The following is a 22,061-nucleotide window of genomic DNA, read 5'->3' as shown; positions in this document are numbered from 1 at the left end:
AGGTTACACTACATTAATGTAAACTCACATTAAGTGACCTGATTATTACAAATATGTTAGATCTGTTATTTCTTATACTAAAATACAAACACTTGGCTTCAGCTGTGGTTATTGTATTAGGCTTCTTTATGTATTTCTATCATATTTTCTGACCCAGCCTTGATTAGTTTTCGTTAGCATTAGCAGCTTTAGTGTGCTATTGTTAGCGCGAACAAAAATACATTTCGCCGATTGAATTCTCCAGGTTCTTAGCTTTACAGTGATACACAGCATGCCCATATTCACTTAGATGTACATGGTGAAAGTTGTGTTTTTAAGGCGGTGAGAGCCAAAACTGGTATCGGTTCTGTATCGATATTTGTAGCCGATACCCGATATAAAACCAGCACTAAATTCATCTTAAGATTTGCAGCATTTCATCAAACAGAGGAAAGACAATTGGACAAAACAGGCAATTATTAAACAAAAAATGTGCCAAAACTGCAGCTACATATGTTTAAAAACACCATTTCGGCATTTTCGATGAACTCACACAGTAAAAGATTTTGAGCCAGTTTGAATCCAATAAAATACTTTTTAATTATATTTAAGGCCTTGATTTTGGCACAATTCCTGACTTTTAATGCCCCGCGGAAAACCCTGCGTTAAAGTTCTTCACACTATGAGGATTTGCTTTGACAAACAGCATATTTCACAAGTTAATTCAAAATAAAATCAGTTCACAGTTAGTAAATACCGTTTCTGTAGGGCATCTGGTGAAAAAGTTGTACAGCAATGATTTCGGAGGCATATGGTTTTTCGTAAGGTCTCACCAATTAACTATAGGCTCATTATTGCCAGAAATAATTCACAGTTGTACATTTATCAAAAGGAGGTAACACCATTTCAACCATATATATAGTTAAATCATGTTTACAGCATAGTTAGTAACAGTCTTATTCAATAATTAAAACATTACAGTAAGAAAACAGCAGCTAGTGAATGGCGCTTTGGTTGTGTTTCTTCAGCAGCTTTAGGTTCAGCCCTACGATGAGCGGACAGAGGGGGATGGGGCCGATGAAGTCTCCCGCGATGATGTTTAGGCTCTGGTGCAGAGATCCAGGAGCCTGTTTTTCCAGCCAGGCCCTCAGACACTCCCAGTTGCACAGAGTCAAAGTGCGCAGTGAGTCCTTCATGTGAGTGGTGATGTAATAGCGATCCGCCGTCAGGTTCAGGCCCGACACGAAGAAACTCTCTGGAGAGGACGGAATGAAACAAGTTTGACCACCATTTTCACATTCCACAGACGTCAGTGTGGTGTGTGTCGTAGGCTGTTAGTTTCGTTTGTTGAAATAGTTGTATATATTTTTGCACTGCCTCGGTTCTGTTTTTTTTTTTTATATATACAGTGGGGGAAAAAAGTATTTGGTCAGTTTCACATAGACATGGTATTGGATTTTGGCCAAATACTTTTTTCCCCCACTGTACATAGGCTTATTTTTAGCAACCTCAAAAAAATAAAAACTTTGCTACTGACAATTATTTTGAGGCTCAGAACAAAATCCAAGATCTGTTTTTCTTTTTTTTCATGTTTGTGCTCATTTTACTCAAGTGTCTTTGAAGCATACTCTAACTTAACTTAACTTTTCATATTTTTCTCCGGGACACATTGCATGACATTAATTAACATGTAGTTTGAGATAAATATGGCATTCACATATTAAATACGTGACAAGCACAAGGAAACCAGTATTGATGCTTGGGCAGGTTGCCATGCACCTTACATAAATCATGATGAAGGTGAAGTTATGCTGTTATTTTAAAGTGCATGTGACAGATTTGAATGATTTTGAAAATATAACTAATATAGATGGATGACATCTGTTGTAAGTAATAATTAACATTTTATTTCAGTGAAGCAGCAATTTTAATGAAGAAATGTTGGGCAGAAAAGTTATCTTATACTTTATATAAGTTTATATAAGAACTTTACATAAAGGTAAAGTTTCAAAGCAGTTTGACTCATTTCCCATTGACTTAACATGGTTGGCACGGCAACAGTTTAAAGGTTGTTTTTTTTTCCCTCTATCTATGTCACTTCCTGTCAGTGTCTAATAGACCCTTTCCCTGCTTACATCATCAGTGACATCAGCTGGAGGCAGGAAGTGATCAAGAGAAATAAGATTAAAGTAAAACTAGCGATTATAAGTCTAAAACTACAAACAAAAAATGTGCTCCTGTTGTGGCTTAAAGTGCAAGAACAAGTGGAATGACATTTAAGACAATAAAATAAGGTTTATCTGATATTTCCAACAACAGTTAGACATTTGTTTATTGTTACTATGACGACAGCTACAATAGAGACTGTAGGGATGGGCGGATCGATACCAAACGGCTACTTTTTAAGTATCGATATTGGGCAAAAAGTATCTATACTAATTTGCATATGTAAAAGGGAGGCGGGGCAGCGATTATCAACACAAAAGGATGATTTGTTTCTTTGTTCTGAGCCAAAACAGTTCACAACAGCAAAGGATTGAACTGAGCCAGTCCTATCATTCTGGTTTAGGTTCTATTTGTCATTTAAGTGTTCATTTTAAATGTTGTTTATGTATTTAAATTCACATTAGCCATAACCAGTTAAAGTAATATCATTATAATTGACCAATTCATTATATAAAACAACCAGTAACCATGTTTTGACTGAGGATATAATTTTTCGAGAGGTCACTCCATCCAACTGCCTTATTTCCAGACGTCTTTTGACCAAAACTAGCCGAGCACCTCGATGGATGGAGAGGTATCTTCCAAAGAAAATGTCCAGTTTAGCATACATTATTGAGGACTCTATTGTAGACCCTCAGAAGCGGACCATGACAACACTTACATGGAACATGAAATGTATATTGATTGAAATACTGTACATTCACCCATATGAAATGACCAGTATCGGCATCGGTATCGACAAAAAGACCCCAAAAGTATCGGTATCGTATTGATTCCAAAAAAATGTGGCATCGCCCATCCCTAACAGACGGCATCTCGTCACAGAAGGGGGCGTGGCCTCGCCGAGGGGGAAAATAGAATCTTTTGGGAAACACCATTTTTCACTCTTTTTAGCCATTTTCAGGTGGAATATGAACTTATTTATCACATAAGAATAAAGTCAAGTGTAAATCGAGCCCATATGGATATTTTCGCAGAGCAGATTGTTCTGTAGAAGTGAAAAAACGGCATGTTTGGAATCGCCCATATATGAGAAAATATCCATCTGGGTCCGATTTACACTTGACTTTATTTATGGGTGATAAATAGGTTGATATTCCACCAGGAAATGGCTAAAAAGAGTGAAAAATTGTGTTTCCCAAAAGATTCTATTTTCTCCCTTGACAAAGCCATGCCCCCGTCTATGACGTGATGGAAATAGATGGGAATCTAGCTTCCAGCTCAGCCCAGAATGTTTACAAACAATTAAAGGGACTAAAAGGAAGTGACTATATTTTAGCTAAACATTGTCTAAAGCTCAGCGCAGAAATAATAATAATAATAAGATCTTTATTTATCTATCTTTATAATAGACGGTGGCAGGAAGTGACAGAGGCAAAAAACTAAACTAACTAAACTGTTGCCGTGCCAACCATGTTAATGTACGCTGAGCTTTAAAGCTAGCACCTCTTGTTAATGCCATTCAGAGGGTCCTTGGAGGGTCTCACCTGGCCGTCCGAGGTCTCTCTTCCAGTCTAAGTAGCTGGTGACTCCTGATGCAGTTTTCTGGTTGGCCCACCAGTACGGGATGCTCGGCCACAGCTCTGGATGCCTCGCGCCCGTTTGGTCCTCGTACGAGAGAATGACTTGGTATCCAGACGCCCAAAGACTCCTCAAAGAAAGATCTGGCTCCTGTTTGCAACACAGTAAACAGATAAGTTCTCATTTTTGTCAGTGCATACTATTATTTTGATTTTGTGAATAAACCTTTTTGGGGCAAAGCTTTGATCCAAAAATCCTCTTAATTGAAAAAATGAACTCTTCATGGAGTTTCTCACTGATCCCCTCAAAATGGCTGCAGGCGAGGATGACCACTTCTTTTGGGTGACTTTTCATCCATCCAGCAACCGACATCAGAGTTTCCTGTTACAGATGAAAAACAGATTGCTGTCATTGATTAGGTTTGGATGTTGACTGATTGATTGGTCTGCTGATTGACTCACCAGGACAGTGAGGTGCGTGTACAGGACGTGGGTAAAGTACAGGTCGGGGCTGCAGTCGTTCTGTTTGTGAGCGATCCTGAGGTCAAAGTATCGGATCCCCAAAGACAGCTGCTCCTCGATGCTTTTGTCCTGAAGAGACGATCGAATTGTATTATTTCAGTGTTGCTGTGTTAGTCTCCATCAAAGAGGGAAAGCGTTATACAGCATAGGACACAAGAAACGGCTGAATTTAAAAGAACTAGGGCTAGTACCCAAAGTACATTTGGCTTAGTTTATTTCATTTCATTTATTTACCTGAAGGGGTGTTGTGTTACTGAACAAACAACTACTGCTGATTAGACGACAGACTTAGCTCAAAGCAGGTCTAGAATTTTCATTTTAAGAAGTACTCTGGCATAGATACTGATACCGACTTGATCTTTCAGAAATTTTCAAAAATTGCAAAATGAAATAGTCTTTCATCAGTCTTTCATAAAAATATACTCAAACCACAGAAACTTAAAGAGCATGTCTCAACTTTTCCGAATTGTTAGCTATTACTGCAATGTAAAATTCACTGTTACCATGGAGATCCACCATGTTTGTGGATACTAGCTCACATTATCCACAGACAAACATCAGCTAAAAACAATATAAAAAGTGGAGAAAAAGCCATGGAACAACTCAACCTCCAACCTCTAAACCCCCCACTGAACCAAGCACATTTTCTCCGGTTTGGCTTTACCCGAATCTAAAAGCTTCTGAAAAAGCAACAAAAATGCCACAAAAGAGTGCCAAAAACGTGATGAAAAAGCAACAATAAACCAAAAAATAATAATGATTAAAACACACAAACTTATACTGTTATAGAAATTGAATTATCCAGTCAGATCATATTATTCCCATTGTCCGAGCATGTCGGTGTTTGTCTTTGTTTTGTCATGTTTTTGTTGCCAGATTCCTCATTTCACATCCAGTAACCCACGTGATCTTTTTTTTTACTGTCCTTGTCCCTCCACATGCCACAGATACCTGAGTCGTGGCCCATCTGAAGATAACGCGCCTCGTGAAGCAGCAGCACACGCCGTCCAGCAGCCTGAAGACGTCCGACTCAGTGCGGACCAAAGGGGAGCAGATGTCCAGGCAGTAGCTCATGGCATCGTGGCTTCCTGCGCGGGATCGATGTGACGTGTAAACATTTGACAAGGAAAAAGTGCTCGAAAGCAAACCTGGAGAACTGCTCTGTCTAGTGCGAGTTTCAGTTTACGGTTAAGTTACAGATACACGACAGCATTGTGATCTCAAAAGAGGGATATATAACGTCTCCACTGGGTCTTTGCAGCTGTATAAAACCCAGACACCATGGTTCTTCTGTTGGTTTATTGTTTTAGGTCAAATTACAAGAAGAGCCGTGGGAAGATATTTTGTTGAGGGGATGCTGAGGAACAAGATTGCCCCCCAAAAACACCTCCTCTGTGCTTATTTCCTATTTATTACCCAGACGCAGCGACCAGGAGCTCCGACACAGGCAGATCTTTGTCGTTGATTGACTGATTGACCTTATTTGCCTCATCTCTTCTCCATGTTTCAATTCAGTGGGAAATGGGAATCATTGGGCAGAAAGGTCAGTTCAGATTAAATCATTTGTGTCCAAACTAGGATATTTACATTTATCAAACTATGAGCTAAAACGTTTACAACTGCTGCATAATAATGAATCATGATTGTTTGTTTTGTATAATTGTAGTAAGTCTGTATTGTATTTGCAAACATGATGTGAGAAGTCTCAACTCTGACAATCCAGGTTTTTTACTCTGCTTTTGACAACTGAAAGTATTTCATCTACACTCTTTCCTTTTACTGTAACTAATAAAATTGTATATTGATGTTTTATGAATCGATTTGATCTGCCTTGTAACTTTATGTAACTGTGAAGCACTTTGAGTTGCCTTGTTTATGAATTGTGAGTAATTGTCCTATTTTGGATTTTGGATAAATTACATTTTATTTTGTAACCTCAGTGTTGAGACTAAACATGTAGCTAACGCCAAATGTGGTATCACTTTATTTGACAGTACCTTGATACATTGTACCGAACTAAATTGAGTACAATGTAATGTGCTCTGTAATAATGTGTAATAACTTGCGTAGTACGTACACAATGGAATAACTTGTATCAGTACTTTGTAGGTACATAATGAAATAGGACACAGGGCTTAAGGTTAGGGTTAGAGTTATGTCTTATTACATTATGTACCTACAAACTACAGATACATATTATTTAATTGTGTATCTAACCCATAGGTACAACTTATTACACATTGTCACAGACCACGTTACATTGTACCAAATTTACTTGGGTATAATGTATCAAGGGTAGTAAATTAAAGTGTTACCTTATAAGTTATATTAAAATCCTATAGCCGGGTTTAGCATGACGCACTACTTATTTGTAATGCAGTAGTTTCATGTATTACTGTACCCGGTATAGCCAGATCAGTCAGCGGGACGTCCCACAGCTCCTCGGGTAAAGCGGACATCCAGTTCTCACAGTCCATCTCGATCTGTCCTCGAGACTCTTCATAACAAACTAAAGCTCCCGCACGAGCGGAGCAGCTTTATAAACAGCAGCATCTCCCGAGGCTTCCTCGTAACAACGCGCTCAAATTACCTCCAATACGAACAAAAGCGAGAGGGAAATGAACCGATAAACCGATTATGACGCAATATAAAGTGCATGCGCGAAATCCACTTACGCCTTTTTTGATTATTTTTGGATTAAGAGACAAAAAGACTTCAGTAGCTCCGAAGCAGGAAAAAAAAATCACATTTAAAACAGCTGATGGGGCGGAGCTTGTGTAAAACAGGAAGTAAATGTAAACAATCAGTGATAAGACTAGATGAATAGAAATAATTAGTTATAATGAGCATTATAGATTATCTTCATCGATTGTATTGCATATTTGTATACATATATGTATATTTGAGGTTTTTTTTTTAAGACTATATTTTGTGCCACACACTGCATTGAAGCCACACTACGGAACATTTCCAGGTTATATGTTGCCATGTACCAAGAGCAACACTGTGATGCTGTACAGACAGTGGCACCAAATGTGCTCCTTCTGCTCAGCCAGACGCCAACAACGCCAAATCATGCGTTTGTGTATTTTTCACCCTTAAAACCCTGAATGCTGTAAATGTATTTTGTGCACAATTGACTGGGGGGAAACGTTTCGCAATATGGCTCTAAACCTTTTTTTCCTTTTTAGTGAGCTTGACATGACATGACCTTGACATAAGTGAGTCGTGTATATCACAGTTTCCCAACCAGGGGTACGGGGACCCCTGGGGGTACTCGAAAACCTAGCAGGGGGTACTTGAAACTATTTCAGATTGAAAAAAGGGGGAAATTGAACATAATTTTCATAGGAAAAGCTGTATTTTTCAGTAAAATGTGTTTAGAAAGTAATTACTTTCTAAATGAACTGCCACACCCCTGAGGTAGGGGGTACACGGACGACCATTGAAAGGCCCAAGGGGTGCACAAGACAATAAAGGCTGGGAACCACTGGTGTATATTGTAGCAGAGTAATAGAAGGAGTATATGAGGTTAGTTATCATATTAGTATCAGCTATAACAGAAATAGCAACAAGTAGCCCACAGCCCGACAACACTTCAATGATTCCTATGAGTCAGCTATTGCAGGGGAGTCTTTGAGTTTGTTCCCAGTGCTTCTTGCATTTATAAACAAAATAAGAACTGGACAGAGACACTTCACTGTCGCCCATATCGGCAGCATCTTGCCCTGTTGTACCTTCTTGTGTTTCTTGTTGAATTGTGAGTGGGACGCTTGATTAAATTATGCAAGAACTCTTTGGCTTAACTCAATGATCAAGAGCAAGTGTTGTACTATTTTTATTTACATGTGTTGTTAACAAGTCACTGAAGTATAAAGAGTTTTAAATACAGAGGCTCAAAGCAGGAGAAAAATCAAGAAAATATTGCTATTATACTATTACATGCACCCTGCTTTTTGTTAACCAACGTACTGGTTTAGAATGCGTGATCTATAGTGATAATTTTGCATACAGTCGATAGTCATGAAAAAAACTCATAACTTAAAGGCGCATTGTGCAATATCTTATGTGAAAATAGTTCATATTTGTGTGTAATTGACCTTTCAGTGATCCAGCGGCTGTGTGGGTGGGTAACTTCACTTTCCGTCCTGGTGTTTCTCTAGGATGCTTCAGGATCAATTGTTTTTTAGGGTTTCGGGAAGGTTCTCACAGCACATGGATCCGTCTCCATGGCTACGTATACATTCCATTGAGGTAAACAACCTAAAACCCATAAAAAAAAACCTGAAATAAAATAGGTCCTGGAGCGGCATGGAGGCCACTGAGATGGAAAAGCCCAAAATAAGGACTAACTTTTCTTCCTCCACATAAAAGTTGCATAATGCGCCTTTAAAAAAAGACATTTGCATCAGACATGGATTTGTGCCAAGATGCAACATTCGTAACAAAATTAAATAAAAAAAATTGTGTGTGTTGAAACGGTCCTCATTAAATCAGTCGCACAGTTGAGACAGAAGTTCAGTTCTAAAATTGCCACTAGAGGTCATTCACAAGCCGAGCAAGTAAACGACACTTGTCCCAAGGCTCAACAAAGATGGATGTGGCAGGGAGGTAAAAATGAATCGAGAGAACACGACATGTCCCCCACAGTATACAGTACAGTTACTATTACACTTTTACTGAATCACGCCACGGAAACACCTTTTTCTCCTTGACAACATTTGGTTTATGTTTTTAGGCGTTACTTCTGAATCATGGACAAAGGCTAAATGAACAATAACTATAAAAAAAAGCAGTATATACAGGCACAGTGGTGGTGGCGCATATCAAACAAAGGCTCTGGTGATGAAGCTTTAGAAATGTGAACAGTCAACGAGGCTGGCTCATGCAAACAAGAGTTTTCCATGCATTTTGCCTTGAGTGTCATCTTTCACTGCTGTGTCTTTCACTGACTATTTTTCAAGACAAGAGGTGGAAGATACTTAAAAAAAATGTTCTCAAGTAGAAGCACAACCGCTGTAAATACTCGACACAGCTTTCGGTAAAAGTAAATAATTTCCAGTTAAGGCGAGACACTGCAGGTGAATAGGGGAAAAAAATATGTAGAGATGTCAATTTGAAACTTTTGCTGAACTTTACAGATATAAATATGAGAAAAAAATGTATTGCACTTTTTCTGTCATTTTATGTTTTCACATAAAAATAAGGCATTTTGAGCATTAAAATGGCTAAAGTTGCCTATATATTTATTCTTTTAAACTGTTTATTCTTTTAAACTGTTTTATTCATATCTATTGTTTTACACTCATATAGCGGTAGAGCTCATTTGCATTGTTTTGGTTTTATTGATTTTGTTGCATGTGCAGCACTTTGGAAACGTTTTGTTGTTTAAATGTGCTATATAAATAAAGTGGATTGGATTGGATTGGATTGGATATTTTGGGCAACGAAATCAAACTAATGAATTGAGCCAGATTAAAATTTATGGTTTCATTTTATTGACATATTAGCAACTAAGATTTTTTCAGAGAGGATTTTGGATATTTTGTTTAGTTTTTCAACAAACTAATCATCAGTGAAAAAATCTGTAAAAATTCCGCCTGTTTTTTTGGTTTCAAAGTTGAATAAATCAGGCTAGGAATTAGACATTAAAAAATCCCTCTGAAAAAACCTTCAAAATATTGTTAGGTCTCTAGACTGGAAAGTGTGGAGTCTGTGGGAGCTTCTATAAGGGCTCAGGCTCTGCCTGTGTGCGGCTTCTCTCATTCAGAGAAAACCAGCCCTAAAGTTTTGTAGCGAATGCGCATGCGCGGCCCGTTCTCCGACTTTTCCGCACCAGCGTCTCGTAGGAGGAAAAATACCATATTTGGGTCGAAGCGTCATCACGGGGACCCTTAGCAGGACACGTGGATGTAAAATCTGTCAATATTTATGAATGAAAACCCGCTTGAAAGATGGACTTTCTACGCGGCGCAGCAGCTACTTCCGGGTTGCCCCCACCTCGCAGGCAAAACATCATAAAATAAACATCATGCGGGTGAGTTTTGTCATTTTCATACTCTGATATGAAAACTAAGATGTGAAGGGAGGAAAATAGATAAAAATCTCCACTTCGCTCCACTACGTGAAAAATCAATACTTTCACCTGCCGTGTCTCGCCTTAAAGGAACAGGCCACCGTTTTTTTACTGAGATATGTTCTTACCTGAGCTTAGACGAGTTGATGTGTACCTGTCTGATCGACCAAAGATGTTGTTAGCATTTGGCCTCTCCCAGCATATTCCTATAGCTCCAAATGGGGGTGGAGTTAGAAGCTACCACGATCCTCCTCCACAGACCAGACAGGTACGTATCAACTCGTCTAAGCTCAGGTACAAACGTATCTCAGTATGGAGGTAATGGTGGCCTGTTCCTTTAGGTAAGTAGTCTAATATTGCATTGAAAACAGAACAGATGAGAAAAGAAACATCATGTTCTCAGCCAAGTTACAGCCAATTGACTCTGAGTGTGCTTCATATGTAATAGATTTAAATGGATAGGAAATAGTCAAAGACGTCTTTTGATCGGTTTCAGTCACATTATATGGACACTTTGCAGGCTTTTCATCTTTCAAAAGGTACAATATTATTTTGCATTGCGGCAGCGCTCCTCATTTTACATCACTGTGGAACCCGTCTATTTCTAGAGTCAGCATTAAAAACCAAACTGACTATAATTTAAAGGGGTATTTCAGGATTTTTGACATAGGGCCTCATTTCCTCGTTATCCAGAGCGTTGTTGATTTCTGGAGATATTTATTTTGTAACTCATGCCGTTCTTATATTTGAAGTGTTACGTGGTGCTAGGCTAGTGCAAGGCTAGCGCATTTGTATGGTATCTGTAAGTGTCGTTGAAAGGACTTACATTTAGTATTTTTTGTTTTAAGGGTTAATATTTTTTGTTGAAATTTATTGTGACTCACGTTGTGAATTTATGTTACATTTTATAAATAAGATGCATTAATTTGCCAAAGGAGTAGTTTTATTTTTTATTTTTGTACCGCAACTATCGCGAGATTTGTGGTTTAGTATAAGAGGCTGCGAGACTTGCATTTGCCCAGACATGCAAAAGACTTTGACCGAGCCATCTGCAGCAGCAAGGCCAATTAGCTAGCTGCACAAGGTATTTCTGTTTTATATTGTGTCTAATTATTTGTATATTTGTAAAGTACATTGGTCTAATTATTGCATGCTTGTTTAGTATGCACAAAACTGAATATTTGCTGCCCAAGAACCTCCGAAGTGGCAGGCGGCCACGAGGTAGCCATTTTGTTTAATACATTGTTTTATCTGTGACTGGACTATGTCTAAAGAATTGTATTTCATGTCCTGTCCAACAGTTTTCACGGCATAAACTCAAGTAAAGCACCCGTCTTTAAGAAGCCGTGCCTGTGTTGTCATTTCGGAGCCACAGTATCAGCTCGCCTGTGTTAAAAACCAGAAATCAGCAACACTCGGGATAACTAGGAAATGAGGCCCTATGTCAAAAATCCTGAAATATCCCTTTAAGTATGTGTCGGGAAAATGAAAGCTAAATCTCAATGCAATCGACCACAAGCACGAAGCACCACAACTACTGTACGACCACTTCCAGTCATTCGCCAACTAATGGATTCACTTGAAAACATTAATCTAGCAACGCATCCACCTCTGGTCAGTTTTGCTACTACAAAAACCCCCTTTAACGAAAATGTGCTTTCCATAGTTGTGCTTTTTTATCTAAAATGCATGTAAATTCATAATCGTGTAATGATAAAGCGTACATTATTATTGCTTCTGGGGCCTGAACAGTCAAAATGGCCACGTTTGCTGATAATGATAGCGACTGTGATCCAGTGAAATGCAAATGAAAGCCACACATGTGTCTAAGTAGCTTCTAACATACAATTTATCGATTAAAATAAGTGCATTTTCTTCCTATTTAACAGCAGGAACTCACCAGCCACGTTATTAGGTTCAATTCTTAACATCAATAAGACTAATTCTTCTCATCTTCTTAAAAACATGTACACGACAATTACAGGAGCTCCTGACCAAGATCTTAGTTCAAAATCTGGATGACGCATTTCCCTGTGTTGCAAGAGAAACACCTCTAAATCTTGAGAAAGGATTTTGGTCAGAAGTAAGAGGATTGGCCTGTTTTGCATGTTTCACTTCCTAGCTCTGCAAGTCCCTAATAAAATGGCCGGTTCAATTCAAGTATTTTTTTTATCTCAACAACAAGCCTGTGTGTTTTCATGCTAGGATTCACATTATTTTTCCAGATCCAAAAGTCAGGAGGACCACTTGAGTAGCTTCTCATTCAGTCCTACCACAGTGGGTACAAAGTGGCACTCCGTGATAAAGTCCCCAGCGATTATATTGAGGGCGCCTGGTTTTGCCCCTGGAGTCTGTTCTGTGACCCATCCCAGCAGCGTGGGGTATGTGGACATCACCAAATCCTTCAGCGTCTCAGTCGGATGGGTGCAAATGTACTTCAGATCCTCCGTTAGGTTGATCCCCGTCACAAAGAAACCACCTGGAGGACAATAAAACATGTTAGTCGGTAGCAGAAGGATGAGGGACCGTGAAATTGAAGTGATTATACGACAAATTGACTCTGTGCACAACTTCAAATCATAACAACGCCGCCCAAGAAATTACTTCCTGTTTCGATCCAGCAAACCAAAATAAAAGCACACAGCTCGTCTCATTGATTAGTACAGCAGGTACTTGTATTTTAAGAATATAATTAAATACACACATTTTAAGTGTTTTGTCTGTTAATAGTTAGGCAGAAAGAAAGTGGAACTAATGAATAAGATGGTGCTTTTATTTTGCCGTGCTGGAGCGAAACAGGAAGTCACTTCTTGGGCGGCGTTGTTGTGGTTTGAAGTTGTGCACAGTCAATTGTCTTGACTTGTTGTGACTTGTCATTGGGCAGTATTGAATAGAATAGGATGAGTGAGTGGTTGGTGATGTTACATACTTCCCCATCTTTAAAGGAAATGTCCTCATTTCAAAATATAGGTACTTCAGTTTCATATAGCAAGATAAAATTAATGTTACCCTGAAATCAGTAAAAATAAATCATCACCATGAAATATGGTCACAAAGTGTACACTGGCAACAGAGAGGAGCCTTTACCCCAAAATGTGGTATTTTTTTCTTTTAAACAAGTTCTTCATGAGAGAAGTACCTATGTTTTGAAATGAGGACATTTCATTTAAAGATGGGGAAGTAACATGATTTATTTTTCTCCAATTTATCTAATATTTATATGTCATATTCATTGCCTTCATTACCGTGGTACTACTTGTCAGGAAGTATCTTATTCTTTGCGTGGGGATATGAGTTCACATGTAAAAGTCACTGTAAGACGTTCTATTAATTTCCCTTTAAATGAAGTTTTCTGAGGAGCTATTCCCTCTCCGTGTGCTGCTTTACTCACGCAGTTGGCGATCTTACAACATGGAGTGGGTACATTGTACGTAAGCCACAGCGCCTTCTCTCATGAAAAAGAAAAAAAATAATACCACATTTTGGGGAAAGGTTCATATTTTTGGCCGTTTTGTTTGTGCTCCTCTCTGTTGCCAGTGTACACTTTGTGACAATATTTCATGGTGATGATTCATTTTTACTGATTTCCTTTAAAGATGGGGAAGTATGTAACGTGATTTATTTTTCTCTTTTATAATATTTATCATATTCATTGCCTTTATTGCCGTGGCACTATTTGTCAGGAACTATCTTATCTTATTCTTGGCGTAGGGATATGAGCTCACGCATAAATGTAACTGTAAGACATTATTGGCTGTTCTATTAATTTCCTTCAAATAAAGTTTCCTGAGGAGCTTCCCTCTGCTTTACCCACGACCTTCTTCAGACCAGTAACACCGATTAATACATGAGAAATATACGTTACAATAGTAAGAGTGTCTGTTGGCGCCATAGACTGGGAGCGAGGCTTCCCCACAGCCTTCAGCATAGGCTCGCTGAAGCTCATTCATGCAAGCAATTTGACTGGGTTTTTGGAGCCAGCTCAATTATTTAGAGTAGGGCGAAAGTAAAAATGAGAATAGTAAAAGGATAAGATTAGGGTGATGTTGCGTATGTTAAGACGAATGTGAAGGTGAGAATGACGAGCCTGTGTTCTATACTGCTGCACAAGCAACTCAAAATATACAACATGACTTCAATTTGGTTCACCAAAATTTTACTGATTTGAAAATGTTAATGAATTCCTCAAAAACGAAATGCATGTTGGTCTCTAGAAAGCATTCAGTTCTGACGTGTCGGTCTCTGCTTTAGACGGTTCCATTTTTGAGAAAGTGCCATGAGATAAATGTCTTGGCATCTCATTTGGTAAACATGTTCAGGAACTAACAAACAAACTTAAAGCAAAGCAGTCTTTTTTCTACAGAAACAAAAACTGGATCCCTCCAAGAGGCAACTGTTAATTCAGGCTATGGTGCTTTCTGTTGTGGATTACGGTGATATCATGTTCACTCCACTGCATCTGTGTTGAAGCCTCTGAATGCAGTTTTCCATTCAGCAATTAGATTCACCAATGGAAATGGTTATAGGAGCCACCACTGTGATCTTTGTGCTAAAGTGGTTTGGCAATCTCTAGAAGCACGGAGGGAGCAGCACCGTCTGCTGTTTATTTACAAAGCTCTTCTTGGTGTCCTTCCTGATTATTTGTTAAATCTTATCAATGTCAGGTCAAAAGCTCACCAGCTGAGGTCTCAGGACATTTTGACTCTCGAGTCACACTGTGTAAAGGCCTTTTGCTACTTTGCACCAAATGTCTGGAATGAGGCACAGAAAACCTTTTGTGTGGATGATCTTGTGATCTTTTATCAGTTTAAATCCCTTGTAAAGGAGTGTCCTCCATGTGGCTGCTCTTGTTTTTAAGTTTTATACGTTTTCTTAGTATTGTGTTAAAGTCGTTGTAATTGTTCTACTGTTGTCTTATTGTTGACCGTTATCTACCTTGTATGTTCTAACAGGTCTCTCTTGCAAATGAGACAATGAGTCTCAAGAGACCACCTGTATAAATAAAGAATAATAATATACTGACTTACAGAGGGGGAAAAAGTTTCCATGGAAAGTCTATAGGAGTCAGGAACTTTCGGAGCTAGCTGCCATTTTCTTAAGGTTTCAGGAAGAAGTAGACCACAATAAGTCCATTATTAGTTTTATAGTGTGTGGTTGCCGCAGCTGCTTATCACCACCATGTAGAAAGTGAATGAAAAATGAGTGCGCAGCCTGTTACTTAGCATTGGTTTGGAGATGGTGACTAATGGGGCACTGGCAGTAGGAGCCGGCGACTTCTGCACTACACCTACTTAAATGCTAACATGGCACCAGGGCTTGGGGCTAAATACCCCTTGGTTTCCCTCTAAAGGCACACTGTATCCATATGCCCATTCTATAGAGGCCCAGTGAGTTTTAGTTTATCACATGTGGCCACTTAAAAGCTCTTTTACGTTAATTCCTAAGGCACCCGGTCACAGTCAGGTCGCTCCCCTCCTTCTGCCCTGGCTGTGTTAGATGGTGGAGTAGTAGTAGTAGTAGTAGTAGTAGTAATAATGAGCTTTACCTGGTCGTCCATGCTGTTTCTTTTGCTCAAACACTTCGATGAGAGACTCTGCCTTGCACTTGTTGGCCCACCAGTACGGGATATGGGGAAACAGCTCAGAGTTGCAGTACGCCATGTTGTGTTCATAGGACACAATCACCTGGTACCCCAACGCCCACAGGTTACGAAGGCTTAACGGCTCCTGAAATAAAACACAATTCAGTTTTATTCATATAGTTCTGCCACTTAAAATTAAAGCAGTTGTTTTAAAGGAATCTACAGAGGTAAACAAACAATGAAACATGATCTTTGCTTTACTTTTTCCAATTATGGCAAATTTTCTACCACCAAATGTGCAGTGACTTGGTTTTGGTGTAAAGCAGAGGTGTCCAAACTGTGGCCTGCAGGTCAAATGTGGCATAAAAACGTGTTGTGATAAACTCAGGTACAGTATGCCAATGCCAGGTTGTTTTTCACACCACTGAAGAGAAATACAGTAATCCCTAGAAAGGTCAGTGATGATTGAAATAATTGGAACAGCTGGAGCACCATATGGGTGCACTGTAATGTCCTATTGTATTGATGTTATGCATTGGATATATGGTGCTTCCAGATTTATATAACACTGTCAGGGCTTATATAGTTAGACAATGGTAGATCACAATTATCAAGGCATAGTGGTGCTGCGGTGGGCACTCTCGCCTCCCTGCAAGAAGGTTCTGATATCTCTATCGCTGAAAATATGCACAATAGGGTCCCCACTGTAGCCAACAATGTACACCGAACTAACACACACTGCCCCAAAAGGCAAAGGTTAGGTAATGAAAAATGGCAAATGTAGCATAAACTGAGTAAAATGTCTGACCGTCTTGGGGCAGATCTTGGAGGTGAAGGTGTCGCGGATGGTGGTCAGCAGCAGCATGTGCAGCTCCTGACTCAGGCCCAGGAAGTGACTGAAGGAGAGGATCACCACCTCCCCGGGATGGGCGTCCAGCCACTCCCTGATCTCCAGCAAAACAGTCTGACAGGGTAAAAACAACAATAAGATAACAATAAAACTGTGCCAGGCAAAACAACTAGGACAGTCATACAGAAGATTTGTACATCGGTCGATTAAAAATCCAGTAAATCCAACAAGTGATAAACACAAATTAGAGAAGAGATTATGGTGGCATTTTACAACACAGTAATAGCATAGAAGTAGCACAGCATGGTAGCATGGTGCCTAAAATGTAATAACATGGTCATTATTAGTAATCACGTGAAAACAGGCCACACACTGAACTCATTTCAGTGTGACCTTTACTTTACCAAAGTATTATGTATATAAATGATCAGGAAACATGGTTGGTGTTTTCTGGACAATAATATGGAAACAAGGCTCCAAAATGCATTATGATCAAATATCCCAATAGTTACCGAGCTATTGCCTATTACTGAGTTATTACTGTGCTGAAACATCTGCCAGTGGTGTCCAGTGGTGGAAAGTAACAAAGTAAAAAGTACAAATACAAGTGAAAAGTACAAATTATAGGTACTTTTACTTTACTTAAGTACATTGTATGACACTTTTTACATTTTAGAGCCTGTATCTGTACTTTCTACTCCACTACATTTTAAAAGACCTGATTTAGTTCCTGTTTTTTGACCTGAGTTAGTGGTTTACTCGTGTAGACCTTTTGATTCAACCACTTTTTATAAAGTACATTTTACAGTAAATACTTTTATACTTAATTAACTTAACTTTTACTTGATTGAGTACTTCTTCCACCACTTTTGGTGTCAAGAAATGTGCAGCTGATTCAGCTGACTCATCTAAAGTTAGATTAATTAATCAAAGTATGTGAAATCAAAAACATTGACTAAAACATAAAACGCTTCAAAGTAAAGCATCTCAAAAACATCAACTAAACTTAGCCAAATAACCTCACAATGACATGCAAATGGCTGCACTGATTCATCCCCAGAAAGGGAAGGATAAACGCAGTGATTTGAATAGTTGGCTTTGGCACCTGTGTAAGCTCTCACTGTACATGAACATCCCATCATAGATAAATCTTCTTTATCTGTCATCTTTACTGTGCAGCCCAGTACAGCTGACAGATCAAGAACCTTTATCTACTTGATGTAACTCATCCACACAGGCGTCACCTGCACAGTGATGGTGGTGTAGACTCCGTGGTAGAAGTACAGGTCGGTCGAGGGGTCGTTGGGTCGGTGTGCGATTCTCAGGTCACAGTATCTGACTCCACAGTCCAGCTGCTGCTTTATGTTGTACTCCTGAACACATCACACATGGGGCTCAATCACCAAAATGTTTAGATTCTTTTAGCAAATTAAGACTGGAAAGGATCATTCTGTTCAACTTCTTTTGTCGATCGATTACCAAACAGTTAGCAAGTAACTGTTCACCACTGTATCTCAGAGACTTGTTTTTCTCAAGACATTAAATTAAGACCCTTTTTCAACCACAATAATGAACCATCATCAGAAGGTAGACTCATTTACTGAAGACAAATCCATTACTTGCATAGTTTGGGAAACAGTTGCTTAATTTTAAGTTTATTTGCCCTTGATTCTGTTAATTCTCAGATGATGCAGGTTATTTTTTCTCCTGTACAGCTTAATTAGTTGTACTTTTATTAATCAATTAACTCTATGAGGGCAGTTAATTAATCATCAAATTAGTCAGAGTCAGAGTCAGAATAGATTTTCTTGTCCTTGTCAGTGAACAGGTTCACAGACTGGGAATTGTCCTCGGTGCAAACACGTAACATGACACATAAAACTTGTGGTCGAGAGAAATAGTAAACACCCTAATTAAGAGGCAAAGTAGGAAACTACTACTCGAGTAACTCAAAGAGTACTGCCACAACTCCCGCCAGCTTCTCCTGATTTGGTTAAGCTTTCGTCGTGTTACTGCATGTAAAACACTTTGGAATGATCCTACCCTTTTAAACGTGATAGGTGTAGTTCACAAATATAAGTTTATAAGGGTCTACATGTAATTAAAATACTCCATAACAAAACAATAAAAGCCCATACTGTAAGAACTGCATTACCCTGGACTTCCAAATGTATCAAACGTGTGCAGAAACACACACACCACACCTCTACACATGTCCTGTCAGCTTAATGCGTGTTTTGTAATGTCATGTATGCTATATGTATGTAAGAGCAAATAAAGAAAAAAACATTTCATAAAAATACTGAAAAAATACTGTTTTCCACCTGTGTGACAGCCCACTTGTAGACGAAAGGCCTGATGAGGGGCTTCATGTACTTGTCCAGTTTTTGGAGCATGTCCGGCTGCCGCAGGTCCATGGGAGAGCGGTCGTTCATGTCCAGACAGTACGTGATGGCGTTGTGGCTGCCTGGACAAGAAGCAAAACGAGAAGAGGTTTTTGTTAAAGGCAACTTCAAAAAGACTCCCAACAGGGTCTTAAACTGCAGATATGATGCAACCAAGTAGCTAAAGATTTGATGTTATTATTCTATAGAAAGAAGAAGAAGAAGAAGAAGAAGAAGAAGAAGTAGAAGAAGAAGAAGAAGAAGAAGAAGAAGAAAAAGAAGAAGTAGAAGAAGAAGAAGAAGAAGAAGAAGGAGGAGAAGGAAAAGAAGAAGATGTATAAGTAGAAGAAGTAAATGTAGAAGAAGGGGTAGAAGAAGAAGAAGAAGTAGAAGGAGGAGTAGAGGAGGAAATAGTAGTAGAAGAAGAAGAAGTAGAAGGAGAAGAACAAGTAGAAGAAGTAGAAGAAAAAGAAGAAGTAGTAGTAGAAGTAGTAGAAGAGGTAGAAGTAGAGAAGAAATAGTAGAAGAAGAACAATTAGTAGAAGAAGTAGAAGAAGTAGTAGAAGTAGTAGAAGAGGTAGAAGTAGAGAAGAAATAGTAGAAGAAGAACAATTAGTAGAAGAAGTAGAAGAAGAAGAAGAAGAAGAAGAAGAAGTAGTAGAAGAAGTAGAAGAAGAAGAAGAAGAAGAAGAAGAAGGAGAAGAAGGAGAAGAAGAAGATGTATAAGTAGAAGAAGTAAATGTAGAAGAAGGGGTAGAAGAAGAAGTAGAAGAAGGAGTAGAAGAAGAAATAGTAGTAGAAGAAGAAGAAGTAGAAGGAGAAGAAGAAGAAGAAGAAGAAGAAATAGTAGTAGAAGATAGAAAAAGAAGAGGTAGTAGTAGAAGAGGTAGAAGAAGAACAAGTAGAAGAAGAAGTAGAAGAAGTAGAAGATGTATAAGAAGAAGTAGAAGAAGAAGTAGTAGAAGTAGTAGAAGAAGAACAAGTAGTAGAAGAAGTAGAGAAGAAATAGAAGAAGAAGAACAAGTAGTAGAAGAAGTAGAAGAAGAAGTAGAAGAAGAAGAACAAGTAGTAGAAGTAGTAGAAGAGGTAGAAGAAGAAGAACAAGTAGTAGAAGTAGTAGAAGAGGTAGAAGAAGAAGAACAAGTAGTAGAAGAAGTAGAGAAGAAATAGTAGAAGAAGAACAAGTAGTAGAAGAAGTAGAAGAAGAAGTAGAAGAAGAAGAACAAGTAGTAGAAGTAGTAGAAGAGGTAGAAGAAGAAGAACAAGTAGTAGAAGAAGTAGAAGAAGAAGTAGAAGAAGAAGAACAAGTAGTAGAAGAAGAAGAAGAAGAACTTTATCTATATCGTGCCTTTCACAGACAAAGTGCTTTACATGAGACAGTTGTATATTCAGCCCATACTCGGTGGTGTTCAGTGACAGAAACTACACTGTACTGCACTGCATACTCGGTATGTTCAGTACAACCCTTGGGGACGACCTCTTCTAAAGGTATTGTCCCCATAAGGATATGTGTCCTGCACATTCACGTAATACAGTTGTCCCACAATTTTGACCCAACTTTTGACCTAGATTCAACGAAAACTCTCAATATGATATTAAAGCTTTTGTTCACTTATGGAGGTGGCCTGCACCTGGGATGGCGAGGTGGTACAGCGGGACATCCCACAGCGGAGACGGCAGGAGGGACATCCATCTGTCCAGGGGCAGCTGGGACAGACTCCACTCGCTCATCCCACTCCCCAGCACTGACGACATGGGCCTGCAGAATTACGTAGTGATCGTTTAGCAAAGACAATCTCCTACACACTTTACTGTTTCTTTCATGTCAATGAAACTGTAGATCTGGATGGAGATGGTGGGTCTAAGCACAGAAGATGTTGTCTGGTACTGTTATTTCATTATTTTGTTTAACAACTATCTACATCCAGCAACTAGCCTTTATGAATGAAAATCCTTTGAGCAATGATGAGTAGGAAATCAATATTAGGACTATAGGCAGACATTCCAAGCTGAACATTGATCTGTCTTTTCAAGTTCATGCGTTTTTTTAATTTTGATTTTCACAACAGTTCCAATCAATTTGTCCTTCAGACCAAAGACCTCAAATAATCAGTGCTCTTTGATCTATTTCACCATTTAGTTTGCCTATTAGTTTTCATGTGTTTTGAAATAAACGTAAACATAGCCTCTGCACCCGGTGGCCCGTGTCCCCGTCCCATTGCAGACGCAGCCGGGCATAGGCGCACTTACACTTACTTACTTGCTGCGTTATGCTCCGTCCCGAACCGGCCCGACCAGCCCGAGCGTCAGAATGTGATGATGCCTATACTTTACACCGTGTGCCCCGCAAAGTGCCCCATCCCATTCCCAGCGCCTCTCCGCACCCCGCCGCGCAGCCTCTCAGAAACATGTCTGGCCCGTGCGCTCTGGTGTCCGCTCCACCTGTCTCCGTCGGGATGCAGCCTGACCGCGCCGGCACATCTTGATTTCCGCATGCTCTAATCCCCAAAACGTGCCATATGGGGCAGTCCTGGATAGTTATCGCTGTGTAGTCAGGTGGGGGGCACGCGCGCTCTCTCTCTCTCGGTCTGTCCCGGTGCGCGTTAGCGGCGGTCTGTCCCGGGCTGCTGCAGTTTTACAAAAGAAAAGGCGGAACCGCGCACATCAGCAGAGGCACAGGCGGCTTCTCTTAAAGGACCCGAACACAGTAAAGGCAACTTCCTGCTCCTGTTATTCAAACAGACGCCACAACAAAGCGCTTATGATGTTTTACATTGATAGGCCGCAGTTATACCCCTTTATACTCGTTACAGCGTCATCAGAGGTGGGTAGTGCTCAAGTTGCCTATGTAGCAAGTAGCTTTTCATACAGCACCTCCACCTGAATCGAGTGCATTTTCTCCAGTTTGGCTTTACCCAAATCT

The 22,061-nt window shown here is 39.4% G+C and overlaps 1 protein-coding gene across 1 annotated transcript; it reads right to left on the bottom strand.

Moving 5' to 3' along the window:
• Positions 1-974: 974 nt before the first annotated feature.
• On the bottom strand, positions 975-21,760 carry LOC306977359 (uncharacterized protein; the record flags this gene model as incomplete). Its single annotated transcript, XM_079575660.1, has 13 exons — positions 21,399-21,760; positions 20,770-20,897; positions 19,079-19,221; positions 17,999-18,127; positions 16,713-16,868; positions 15,869-16,049; positions 12,559-12,802; positions 6,649-6,782; positions 5,199-5,335; positions 4,188-4,316; positions 3,952-4,107; positions 3,693-3,876; positions 975-1,234 (listed from the first exon to the last, which is right to left on the bottom strand). The coding sequence occupies exons 2-13, from the start codon at positions 20,891-20,893 to the stop codon at positions 975-977; spliced, it is 1,977 nt and encodes a 658-aa protein (XP_079431786.1). The 5' UTR covers positions 20,894-20,897; positions 21,399-21,760.
• Positions 21,761-22,061: the final 301 nt, after the last annotated feature.

Source organism: Gobius niger (genome assembly GCF_951799975.1).
Source record: "Gobius niger genome assembly, chromosome: 17".
NCBI classification, from domain to species: domain Eukaryota; kingdom Metazoa; phylum Chordata; class Actinopteri; order Gobiiformes; family Gobiidae; genus Gobius; species Gobius niger.
This window is presented reverse-complemented; position numbering and strand designations above follow the sequence as displayed.